General features: G+C 45.8%; 1 protein-coding gene across 1 annotated transcript in view; it reads right to left on the minus strand.

The window, feature by feature from the left end:
• The window catches only part of Kif9 (kinesin family member 9), a 55,246-nt gene that overhangs the window by 38,240 nt on the left and 3,952 nt on the right, over nucleotides 1-13,054 (minus strand). Inside the window, exons 2-5 of the mRNA XM_028785403.1 lie at nucleotides 10,330-10,427; nucleotides 7,883-8,048; nucleotides 4,443-4,549; nucleotides 3,022-3,246 (exon numbers count right to left, since the gene is read on the minus strand). Coding sequence (XP_028641236.1) covers nucleotides 3,022-3,246; nucleotides 4,443-4,549; nucleotides 7,883-8,048; nucleotides 10,330-10,422 — 591 coding nt within the window. The 5' untranslated portion in view covers nucleotides 10,423-10,427. The remainder of the gene's footprint in view (nucleotides 1-3,021; nucleotides 3,247-4,442; nucleotides 4,550-7,882; nucleotides 8,049-10,329; nucleotides 10,428-13,054) is intronic.

The raw sequence follows: 13,054 nt of genomic DNA on the forward strand, positions 1-13,054 counted from the left end.
ACATACATACATACATACATACATACATACATACATACACAGAAAAAATAGTATACCTCTTTTGCATTTAAAATAATGTCCATAAATTGTACGTATGGCTTAAGCTATAGATGACCAATACTTAGAGCTAGGTTGGAAATAGGTTTTAAGATCTATAGGGAGACGGATGTGGTAACATATGCCTTTGATTTCAGCCCAGGAGGTTGGATTATTAGGAGGCCAATATGGAAAGTAGACATGGATTTTTCTAGGGTTCAGGGACAGCTCTATTAAGGACAGCATGAAGCTGGTAGAAACAGCCAAATCTTGGTGTGTGTGGAAAACACGCTTACCCCAGGGTTTACACCACGAACACCTGCATTCCGTAGAGGCCCAAACCTCTAATAGAACGTATGCCCCTTGTCCTGCTCTCTCTATCCAGGCGGGGCTTATGGATGTAGAAGTTCAGCTAGTAGGTGAGCCCGATGGACAAAGCTTTGGACTTGGGGTTGCTCCTTTCTCTGTCAAACCTGGGAAGAAACCTAAGACTAAAAAGACGCTGAAAGACCAGTACAGGTGAGAGCTCTCTTCTCTGTCTCCTTGGCCCCTAGGCTCCTTGGTAGACAGAGGGCACAACATGGCCTCCCTGTTCTCCCATGATACCTGAGCTACCAGTGCTCTCCACTGCACTGTTGCCAATGCAGCAGTTGGGTAATCTGTGGGAAACCTGAGGGTTCAGGTCAGGGCCATGCCCCAGTGTTATGACTCATCCTCATAGCACCCCCAGTGTTTCCACCTCACTGAGTTCCTTCCAATGTTCCAGCCCTGTTATAGTAGGGTTATAGGAAGCACTGGGCCAGCCCTGGCAGCACTAGGGCACCGCTGTGCTCACCGGCTGTACTTCTGTGATACCTCTGACTCTTTGACCTGCAGCTACCACTCAAGCTACAGAAATCTTAAATTTGCCTTTTAGGTGAGACTGGGGGAGGCTGAGAAGGAGTCTCACACTATAGCCAAGGATGGCTGGTTTCAGATATATGATGATCCTCCTGCCTCATGTGCTCAAAAGGGTCCCATCTCAGCCAGCTAAGACTCATTTTTATGCAAAAGTTGGAGAAAGCGTTTTCCCCAGTTTGCTGCCCAGGTGATACCTGGTCGCAGTAGTCAGAGCACGGGATTCAGAGCACAGGATTCAGAGTCAAGACCTGGGCACATCTCCCTTCTCTGTGCTTCTTAATCCTGAGAGACGTCCTCATGGGAGGCATGAGAACTGATCTGTGACTGTTTCTGTGTCCCAAAAATGGATACGGAAATGATTATAATGAGAGCATCAGCACTAAGGGCACTGTGGGCAGTGTAAGCTAGGGCATGCAGTCCTTCCACATGGCAAGTGCTACGTGCAAGCCACGAGTCATGTAGCAGAGAACGTACCTCTTGCCTGCTATGTCCTGGGCCTCTCCTTTCTGCTGCAGGGAGATGGAATAATAACTTACATGAAGACTGATCCTCTCAGCAGCACACATTGTAAGAAGAAAGGGGGCTGGGTGTGTTATCCATGCCTAGAATCCCACCACCTAGGAGGCTGAGGCCATAGGAGTGTGGATTCAGGGCTGGTGAGATGGCTCCACAGATAAAGGTGCTTGCTACACAGCCTAAGGACCTCATCTGTGGAACTTACATTACAGTAGAGGAGAACAAATTACACTGTTCTGTGGCCTCCCCCTCTCCCAATCATGGACTCTTGTCACACACAATAAAAAAGCATATGTGTTGAGGCCTCCTTGGATGATATGGTACAACCATCGCACAAAAAAGAAAAAGAAAAAAGAGGAAAGGAAGAGGGAAGCAAGAAGGGGGAACAAATGGAGGAAGCGAAGCTGAAAGGAAAGACTGATAAAGGGTGTGGGGATGGAGCTCTGCTGGTGCGGTATCTGCCTAGCATGCACAAGGCCCTGGGTTTGATGTTCAGTACTACATAAACTGAGAATAGTACCATACTCCTGTAGCCTGAGCAGGAAGATGGAAAGGACAAAATTGTCCTCAGCTACCTAGGGAGTTGTAAGCTTGAGATACATGAAATCCTCTTTTACTCTAATAGAAATTGAAAAAAAAATTAAAAACAAAAAAACAAAACACTGCACTGACTCAGCTCCTAATACCCACATCAGGTGACTCACAACTGCCAGAAACTCCATCTCCATGGATATCTCACATCTCTGGCCTCTTAGGGTACTAGGGTACTGCTCTTGTGTACACGCGCGTGCGCGCACTCTCTCTCTCTCTCTCTCTCTCTCTCTCTCTCTCTCTCTCTCTCTCTCTGTGTGTGTGGGTGTGGGTGTGGGTGTGGGTGTGGGTGGGTGTGTATGTATGTATATATTTTTGTTTTTCAAGACGGGGGTTTCTCTGTGTAACAGCCTTGGCTGTCCTGGAACTCACTTTATAGATCAGACAGGCCTCTGTCTCTGGAGTGCTGGGATCAAAGGTATTCACCATCATGCCTGGATAAAATGTTTTTTAAAAGTAAAAAGAGGCTGCGAATGTCGTTCAGTGACGGAGGACCTGCCTCACACATATAAAGCCCTGTGCTCAGTCCCCAGGACCACAAACAAACAAATCTCACAGACAGAAAGGACTAGATAGATGGTCATAATCTAAAATATATGTTTTTGTTTTTAAATAAAAAATGCTTTATGAGTTTTTTCTTCTTATTGAACACTAAGTTTGCTACATAAGCACATATGAATTTTTCATTCTGATTATCAAGGTAAATAAAAAAACTATAAAAAGTAGGAAAGAGGAAAGCAAGGAAGGGGGAAGGGGAAAGCAGGGAGGGAGGCAGGGAGGGAGGGAGGGAGGGAGGGAGGGAGGGAGGGAGGGAGGGAGGGAGACAGACAGGGAGGGAGACAGGGAGACAGGGAGGGAGAGAGGGAAGGAGGGAGGGAGAGAAGGAGGGAGGGAAGGAGGGAAGGAGAGAAGGAAGGAGGAAAGGAAGGGAGATGGAAAGGTGAAGGAAAGGAGGGAGGGAGGAGCCTCTCATCTCACCTCAAAGAGGAGGCTGAAGGCGTCCTCCTCTTGACTGGTGAGATGCACCGACAAGCCTTTAATGAAGATCCCTTGAGGGTTTTCCACGATGGTCATTGGTGTGACTGAGGGTCCCACATAGGGCAGAGTAGACAGGAGATCAAACAGGGTCTCATTGTAGATTTCCAGGTAGGAAACACGGACTGTGATGGCATGTGTGGGACGCTCTTCAATCATCCGAAACACCTACATGGGAATTTGACCAGTCACCAAGAGCAGAAGAGGCTGACTACTTCATGTCAGCCCACGGCTTCCCTCAGGAGAGAGCATCAGGGAGCACAGGACAATTTTTGTTTTAAAGAGATTACAGTCCAGTTGATATCATGGTCATGATTACTGATAGTCTACTAGGTAAGATTCTCAACTTTTGGGTCTTCCTGGTTTGTGTTGGGTTTTGTTTGTTTGTCTGTTTGTTTGTTTGGAGGCAGGTTCTACACTATGCCCCAATCTGGCTGGAATTTAAAATGTATCCCAGTTATTTAATCCAATTTACCATCTTCTTGTTTCAGTCTTCCCAAGAACTGGGACTACAAGTGTGCCCATCATGCCCAGCTAGTTTAGAGATAGGGTCTCATGTCACCCAGGTTGCTCAGGGATTCTCAATGTAAGCAAAGATGATCTTGAACTTCTGACCCTCTTGCCTCCACTTCCTGAGCACAAACACATGCTGCTGTGCATTTGTTTTCATCGCTGGGGATCAAATCCAGGGCTTTGAGCATGCTAGGCAAGCTCTGAGCTACATCCTCAGCCTTGAGAGGTCGATATTTTGACAGTGGGATAGTAAGCATATTTCTTCAAGGAAATGGAGCATGCGTGGTTTAGAGTCACAAAACGCTTTGGGAGAAAGGCTGTTTGCAACCTACCTCTAACTAAAACCTGGGCTAGCAGGTCCCTTCTGTCCCATTTTGTTTTATTTCCCCAGAGTCATGGCTGACAGTCCTAAAGGCTCAGCCACGTCCTGCTTCTTGCCTTTGTTCCTCCAGGAGTTACTGAATGCAAGAAGTCACAGTAGGACAATAAGAAAGTTCTGAAAGTGTTATATTCTCTTCACTAAAACCAGCAAAGACCTCTAAATCCTTCCTTATAGGACCACAGAGCACAGGAGCAGCAGGAACCTGACTGGCATGCCTGTTCCCTCCTTCACAAATAAGGAAACAGGCTTATTGGCATCCAGGGTCAGTCTGAAAATCAAAGCCTGAGTTTCCTTGGGACTCTGACTCTACTCCAGGCCAGTCATAACACCCTGTCTCCAGAACCAGTGCTGGCTGTAGTTCACTTGAGGGCTGGACACACTGTCTCTGTAGGTAAACATGGAGTTGGCTGCATCTATGGTAGAGAAGAGGGTAGCTCTTTGGCATCCCAACCATAGGCCCATTCTCTACCTGCTGTAGGGCACGTGGGAGAATGCCCCGGTGCTTGTAATTCTCCGTTGCACCTGTCATGGTGTATGTCTTGCCAGCTCCTGTCTGCCCGTAACACATGATGGTACCTGCGGACATTTCAAAATATGACTGAGTGGCATTCAGAAAAATCCCTCCCTGGACAAACCCTCATATCCTCAACATGCTTGGTACCATCCAGGATCTTGGTGTGAAGGTAGCCACCAGAAACATCCAAAGACATCCGGGATTCCACCTTGGAAGAGAGCAAGTACACAGAGGCACAGTGACATAGACAGTGAAAACCTCAGTGTGCACCATTAAGGTGCGATCCACACAGACCTCTCTGCCTCTCTGTTCCCAGAGGATCTAGGTCCCTGGTCCTAGGGCTAGGCAACATTGTGGCTGCAACTTTTCTTGAAAAGAATAGGAGGGAGCTGGATTATTAGACTCCAGTCCTTCTCAAGGCCAAGAACTGCATGTGTCTGAGAGCTAGCAGGAAACGCCCCACAGAGACAAATCTCCAGAAAGAGATAGAGAAAGAAGGGTCGATGGTGGGCTTTTTGGTTGATTTGTTTGAAACATGGTCTCGTGGAGCTCATGTTGGCTTCAAGCTATGTAGTCCAGAATGACTTGAACTCCTGATCTACCTGCTTCCACTGCCCAGATGCTGTAAGAGCCAGCCTGTGGCCCTATGTCTTGCTAAAAGAATTATCTGTAGACAGACTGCAAGGCTCCAAGTTAGTACCATGCCATTTCCAGAAATGGATCACCACAACTGGGCCATGACCTGTGTCCGACTGCCTACCCTGGGAATACTCTCATTTGCACCTTTTTACATCATCACCATCATCACCATCACCATCATCATCACCATCACCATCATCATCACCATCACCATCATCGCCATCACCATCACCATCATCATCACTGTCATCATCATCATCACCATCACCATTGTCATCATCATCACCACCATCGCCATCACCATCATCAACGTCATCATCATCAGGCTCTGGGACACAAACTGTTTTCACTTTGGGCTCTTATTCCTCCCTCCTCTTGAATTGCAGGATCTCCAAACATTGCTTCTGTGAATCTACATGGCAGACCTGGTGAGGCTACACTAGGGCCTGGAAGTCTGTTTGCCTTTGTTTCCCAGATGCTGGGATCAGCGTCAGGTTTTAGATGAGTGGCCCTAATTCAGCATCTGCGTTGAAGCCAGAAACAATTAGTAACTAGCTCACCGCCAGTGAGCCAGAACTCACCTCAGCTGGGATTCAGAGCCCATCTGTAAGTCTGCAGCACAAGTGCCTAAGACTACTAAGTTCCCCAGTTCTTAATCCCCCCATCTTTATCTCCAGGCTATAGAGCCTCTCACGGTCAGTGGGGACCACACCTACATATCACAGGAAGAATACGTTACACTTTTGGGAACTCAAGATTCACTGGATTTTCCTAAAGCAGAGGCTAGCTATATAATCCAAACTGTTCTCAAATTCCTCATCATCTTGCCTCTACCGCCCAAGTGCTGGGTGTGAAAGCATGCACAACCATGCCTGACTCCCTTAGTGGGCTTTCCTATAGAGAAGCCTAACAATTTTGGACTATATATGTAGCATGGTGCTAGAACATGTGCTTAGTATTTGTGAGACTCCGGGTTTGATACCCAGTACCAAGCAACTAACCGACAAACAGAAGCCTTGCAAAATAGAGAACATTCTGATCAGCAGCCATCAGATGGCAGTCTTCAGACTGCAACTTTATTTTTATTTTTTAAGCTTTATTTATTTTTAGATAGTGCCACATGTAGCTCAGGCGGACATCTAACTGGTAGGTAGCTGAGGATGACGTTGAACTCCTGATCCTCCTGCCTCTGCTTCTAAGCACTGAGATTATAGTAATGTGCTACTAAGTCAGACTGAAAAGGTGCTTGGGTTTGTTTTGTTTTAAAGTTATGTTTAAATGCATGGCTGTTTTGCCTGCATGTATGTCTGTGGATCATGTGAGTGCCTGGTGTCCAAATTGTCCAGAAGAGGATCCCCTTGGAACTGGAGTTACAGATGATTGTGAGCTGCCTTGTGGGTGCTAGGAATTGAACCTGGGTCCTTTGGAAGAGTAAGCAGCCAATGCACTTAACTGATGCGTCATTTCTCCCGCCCTATCTACTTTTAAAGATTTCTTTTAAAAACCACATGTAGGGCCATGTGGTGGTGGCACACACCCTTTATCCCAGCACTTGGGAGGCAGAGGCAAGCTGATCTCTATGAGTTCCAGGTCATCCGGGTCTATAGAACAAGTTCCAGGACAGCCAGAGCTACATAGTGAAATACTGTCTTAAAAACAAACAAACAAAGAAAAATTTAATCTAAAAAAAAAATCCAGGTGGTGGTGGCACTCCAGAGGTACACAGATTTCTGAGAGCTTTAAGCCAGCCTGGTCTACATAGTGAGTTCTAAGCCAGTCAGGGCTGCATAGTGAGACTGAGATTTGGACAAACACACACACACACAAAGCCAATGTTTGAGAGACTTGAAACAAGCCTTTATTTGACTATTTAAGACTCATGAAAATCCAGTCTTCACCCCATGGGAGAGAAGCAACCCCTGACACTATTAATGATGCTCTGCTGTGGCTGCAGACAGGAGCCTAGGATAACTGTCATCTGCGAGGCTTCATCCAGCAGCTGATGGAAACAGATGCAGAGACCACAGCCAAACATTAAGTGGAGATTGGGGAGTCTTGTGGAAGAGTGGGGAGAAGAATTGAGTGACTTGGAGAGGTCAAGGGCACCACAAGAAGACCTAAAGAGTCAACTAACCTGGGTCCATGGGGACTCAGAGACTGAACCACCAACCAAAGAGCATATGGAGCAGATGTGTAGCTTGGACTTCATGAAGGTCCCCTAACAACTGGAGCGGGGGAGGGGGGCTGTCTCTGACTCTGTTGCCTGTCTCTGGATCCCTTCCCTAGCTGGGCTGCCTTATCTGGCCTTAGTGGCAAAGAATGCACTTAGTCCTGCTGTGACTTGATGTGCCAAGTGGGTTGGTACCCATGGTGGGAGCCTCCCCTTCTGTGAGGAGAAGGGCAGGGGGAGTTGGGGGAGGAGGTGTGAGGGTGGGACTAGGAGGAGTGGAGGGATGGGGAGGGTTCAAACAGGGTGTAAAGTGAATAAATAAATTAATTAATGATTTAAAAAAAGCCAAGGTCTTCTAACAATCCAATAAAGGCAATGTCTTAGAGACTGGATAAAGCCATGCCTGCAACATCGTGAAGTGAATATATGTTCTATCACTAGATCACAGGCTAACAAGTAAGTTTACAATGTTAGTAAGTGAAGTTTTTTGTTTGGTTTTGTACTAAAGGATAGAGTACCTCTTGTACCTCTTCCTCCAAGAGGGCCTCCTCAGAGTCCTAGACAAAATGACAATGAATTAAATTACCGTTGTATCCATCAAGGGCTTGAGACACTGCATCCTTGGCAACTGTTTCATAAACCAAATCCTGGGAGGCATCATGGAGAACTCCATCCAGCTTGAATGACCAGTCTGTCTGCTGGTTATTGACAACTCCTCTCCGAGTGTCTTTTTTCAAGTGAATATCAATGCTCTAGAGAGAGAGGGAGAGGGGGAGGGAGAGGAGGGGAGGGAGGGGGGGAGGGGGAGGGCGGGGGGGGGGGGGGGGGGGCGGGGGGGGGGGGGCGGGGGAGAGGGAGAGAGACCAGGTATGGGTGAGACACACCTGAACCCAGTGAATCCAGATCCCCAGACAGCTGTGTCAGGAGGCTCTGGAGTTTCAGGCCAGTGTGGGGAACATGTGTGAAATGTCACAAAAAATAAGAGGGGGTTGGAGTTACTTTTAGGAAGGCTTTGTAAAAAGAATCACTGATAGCACTCAGGAGGCAGGTGCAGGTAGATCTCTGTGAGTTCAGCCTGGTCTACATAGAGTGTTCCAGGACAGCTAGGGCTACAGAGGGAGACTGTATAAAATAAATAAATAAATAAATAAATAAATAAATAAATAATCACTGATCAGTGAGGCCCAACTTAGAAACAACAGAGGATGTGAAGTTTTAAAAAACTTTTTATTTTTATTTTTTTTTATTTTTTTATTTTTGGTTTTTCGAGACAGGGTTTCTCTGTGTATCCCCTGGCTGTCCTGGAACTCACTCTGTAGACCAGGCTGGCCTCGAACTCAGAAATCTGCCTGCCTCTGCCTCCCAAGTGCTGGGATTAAAGGTGTGCGCCACCACCGCCCGGCTTAAAAAACTTTTTAAATTTACTTTGTTTTTTACACTTATGAATGTTTTCATGAATGTATGTGCGTGTACTGCATGTATCCCTGGTACCTGCAGAGACCAGAAAAGGGTGTCAGGTCCCCTGGAACTGGAGCTACATATGATTGTGAACTGCCTGTGGGTACTGGGTACTAAGTACAGTCCTCTGGGAGAGCATTGCGTGCTCTTAACTACTGAGCCGTGAGTTAGGCAAGAGTAACAGGGAAACCGGAAACAGTGGCCCAGGCAGGCCCTGTCTGTGTGTCTACATATGTGAGGCCTCTCCATTCTCTGCGCTATGGCCGGCGTTTACTCCCTCAGCTGTGAGCCACTGGGAGCAATGATAGAATGATAACATGAAGTCCCTGAAGTGTTCAGATACAATTAGTCACTTGTACTAATGTAAATAAATGGAGGGTTCCCAACCCACTTGTGATCAGCAAAATTTCAAATGCTCCTTCAACCATTTCCCAACAGGATTCCAAGCCCCCCCCCCGCCTTTTTTAAAGTCACTTTTGTGATACGAAGGCTTGCTTTGAATTTAGGTATTTGGATTTTTCCTCTTGGTCTCCCAACTGTTCAGATGACAGTATAGCACCATATCAAACTTATTCCCCAAGCTCTTGATGGGGCTTTCACTGAAATCTTCTACTGGCTACTATAATCTAAGAACCAAGACCTAGCTGTCCATAGAAAAACAAAACTAAGGCCAAGACAGGGTTATCAGGTTCGGTGACATGTAGGTACAATCCCAGCACTTGGGAAGTTAAAGCAAAAGGATCATAGTTACCCTCTGTTAAGCAGCCAGTTCAAAAGCCAGCTGGATTATGTGAGACCCCACTTCCAACAAAATCAAAACAAATGAGTACCCCATAGTAACTGTTGCTGAACAAATGTCATGCTCTATGCTTCCATGTTTGTTTAAGTCATGCCATAGAGCACATTACACAGTGCCATCCTTGAGCTCTTTTCTGACTACCACAACCTGCAACACTGGAGCAGTTTGTTCTTCAACTATTTATTTACAATATCTGAGGGCTGGCAAGATGACTCACTGAGGAAAGATGCCTGCTACCAAGCCTGGCAACCCAAGTTTGATTCCTCAGGACCCACGGAAGTAGGAGAAGAAAAACTACTCTACAGATCTGCAAGTTGCTCTCTGACTTCCACACCTGTGCAGGAGCACACGCGTGTGCCCCACCCACCATATGAACACATAAAAGGAAAACAGTGAGAATCTCAATCACGTCCTCACTAACAGCCGGGTTTGGAGTTGATCAACTGACTCTAGAGTTACATGAAGACTTATCAATTCTGTCTTAGCCCTTTTGATGAAAATTGTGTGTGTGTGTGTGTGTGTGTGTGTGTGTGTAAATGTGTACACAATAGCATGTGCATGGAATTTGAACGACAACTTTCAGGAGTTGGTTCCCTCCCCCTACCATTCGGATAGATGGGGTAGTCCTGAGGCCCTCAGGCATGCTGGCGGGCATCCACATCCACTGAGCTCTCTTGCCAGTCCCTCTATTTTGGTCCTTACATGGCTTTGTGAAAACAAGGGCACACCGAATTGAAAAAGGACTGGACAAGCGAAGGCAAACACACTGCACTTACTTTGTTGTCTTCTCCATATTTGATCATTTCATGAGCAAAGTCATCAGTGGGCTTGACGCGGACAAATGCTTGAACCTTTTTCCTAGTACCCATTCTAGCTAAAGAGAGGAGAACGACAGTATTTTTAGTGATCATCATTAAACACCAACCAGAAGGGAGATGTCATTCATTAAATGAGAATAAAAGCCTGTCATGGTGGTGCACACCTGTAACCCTAATACTTGGGAGGTGAAGAGTTCAAGGATCAGAGTTCAAGGCCAGCCTCAGCTCCATTGTGAGCCTGGGCTACAAGAGACCAGTCACAACCCACTGTCCCTGCCCTATAAGTACACATGCTTCCTGTCTTTCAGCTGCTTTGGCATTTTCCACCATGATTCCAAAGAAACTGAAATCCAAAGCAAAAAGACTGGCCCCTTTAAGTGGCTTAATTTTAGCTGCTGTTTCTAGAAATGTCCTGAATCTAAGATGAACCTATTTATGCTTGCTTTTTTAGTCCATTTCTCTTGACACACTTGTCTGGAACACATTAAAGCCAGCCCTTCTTTCACACCTGTCTCCAATACACTAACTAGAGCAGAATAGATTAAGGATCTTTCAAAAGATATATTCACTATTATTGTTTCTGGGGATGAGGGACCCCTGCTTCAGCGTGTGGTAGTAGTCAGACTTGCAGGGGGAGCAGTCAGACTTGAGCCATCTTGCTAGTTTTCCTCCTCCTCCTTCTCCTCCTCTTCCTCCTCTTCCTCCTTTTTCCTCCTCTTCCTTTTTCTTCCTCCTCCTTCTTCAGCTTCTTATTTGTGTGTGTCTATGTGAGTATATGCCACATGTTTGTAAGGTCCCTGGAAGCCAGAAGAGTGTGTCTGATCTTCTGGACCCGGAGTTACAGGCAGTAATGAACTGCCTGACATGGGTGCTGGGAAGAGCAAAGAGCACTCTTAACCACTGAATCATCTCTCAAGCCCCTAATTAAGTGTTCTTGATCTAGTCCATGATCAATAGTTTTTCTTCTCTCACTTTACTGAAAAAAATAAATAAATAAACCTCTTGTCCCCACTTGCTCTCCTCAAACCGAATTATATTCTCACCACTTTCTTTTTTAAAAAAGGGTTGCCGGGCAGTGGTGGCACACGCCTTTAATCCCAGCACTTGGGAGGCAGAGGCAGGCAGATTTCTGAGTTCAAGGCCAGCCTGGTCTACAGAGTGAGTTCCAGGACAGCCAGACAGAGAAAACAGGACAGCTACACAGAGAAACCCTGTCTCAAAAAACCAAAAAAAAAAAAAAAAGATTTTTTTGTTTTTGTTTTTACTTTATGTGTATGGGTATTTTTCCTACACAAATGTCTGCGTACAACATATGAGCAGTGCCCACAGTGACCAGAAAAGGGTACTGGATCCTCTGGAACTGGAGTTAAACACAGTTGTGAGCCACCCTGTGAGAGCTGTGAATTGAACCTAGGTCCTCTGAAAGAACAGCCAGTGCTCTTAACTGTGGCGCCATCTCTCTAGTCCCATCAAAACAGGGAGCCACACATATATTCGTTACTCATTCATATAGCATTAAACACTAAAACACGCTGGTGAGGCTTTGTGGGATGGACACGCTGTAAAAGAACAGAGCAGAAGTGACCGGGAGGCAAGCTTAGCTTCGAACTTTCTAACATGAAGGACCATTCTCATAACAGAAAAGACCTCGAAGTCACAGACACTAAAGATCAAGCAAAGTCGAATGCTGGTTAAAAGAGATCTTGCCAATGGGATTGCTGCATTGACCCTCGATACTGGAGAAGCAAAGAACTGGTTAAACAGAATTGATAATCCAACTAATTGTGTTTACTTTTGAGATCAGGGCTTATATATCTCATGCTGGCCTTTTAAAAACAAATTTGTAGCATTTGGGAGGCAGAGGCAGGTGGATTTCTGAGTTCGAGGCCAGCCTGGTCTACAGAGTGAGTTCCAGGACAGCCAGGGCTACACAGAGAAACCCTGTCTTGAAAAACCAAACCAAAAAAAAAAAAAAAAAAAAACCCAAAAATCAAATTTGTGGGGTCAGTTCTTTCTTTCCACTTTTACATGGGTTCCAGGGAGGAAACTCGAGTCATTACGTTTGCAAGGCCAGTAAGTGCCTTTACTCATGAGTCATCTCATGGGCCCAAGGCTGGCCTTTAACTCCGTATGCTCCTGTCTCCTTCTCAAGGTCTGTATTACAGATATATCCTGTGGTGCACTTAAAGTCATAAAATTCGATTTTTGAATTTTATGACTTTAAGGGGGACTGAAAACTTGATCCCTTTTTCAAGTGTCTCATGATGCACAGTGATGTTCAAGGACACAAAAATCCCAAGAGCTTTAAAGAAAGAGAAGTAAAATCTACTTGTAATAATCATTGATTTTGTTAAATCTGGCTAAATTACATGTAAAAAAAATCAATAAAAGCCGATGAAAATATGCTAAATATGGGGTGGGGTGGAGTGGGGTGGGGGGCGCAGTGGCAGCGGCGCATGACTTGGAGGCAGAGTCAAGAGGATCTCTGTGAGTTTGAGGTCAGCCTGGTCTACAGACTTAGTTCTATGACAGCCAGGGCCACAGAGAGAAACTATGTCTTAAAAAAAAATCGCACGCACAGACACACACACTAAAAAATCCTTCATTGTTATCAAAGTAGCATAGTAGAGTTTTAAGATGAAGCATGGTGTGTGTGTGTGTGTGTGTGTGTGTGTGTGTGTAC

This window comes from Grammomys surdaster, unplaced genomic scaffold, assembly GCF_004785775.1.
Source record: "Grammomys surdaster isolate TR1022 unplaced genomic scaffold, NIH_TR_1.0 125216, whole genome shotgun sequence".
Classification (NCBI taxonomy): Eukaryota; Metazoa; Chordata; class Mammalia; order Rodentia; family Muridae; genus Grammomys; species Grammomys surdaster.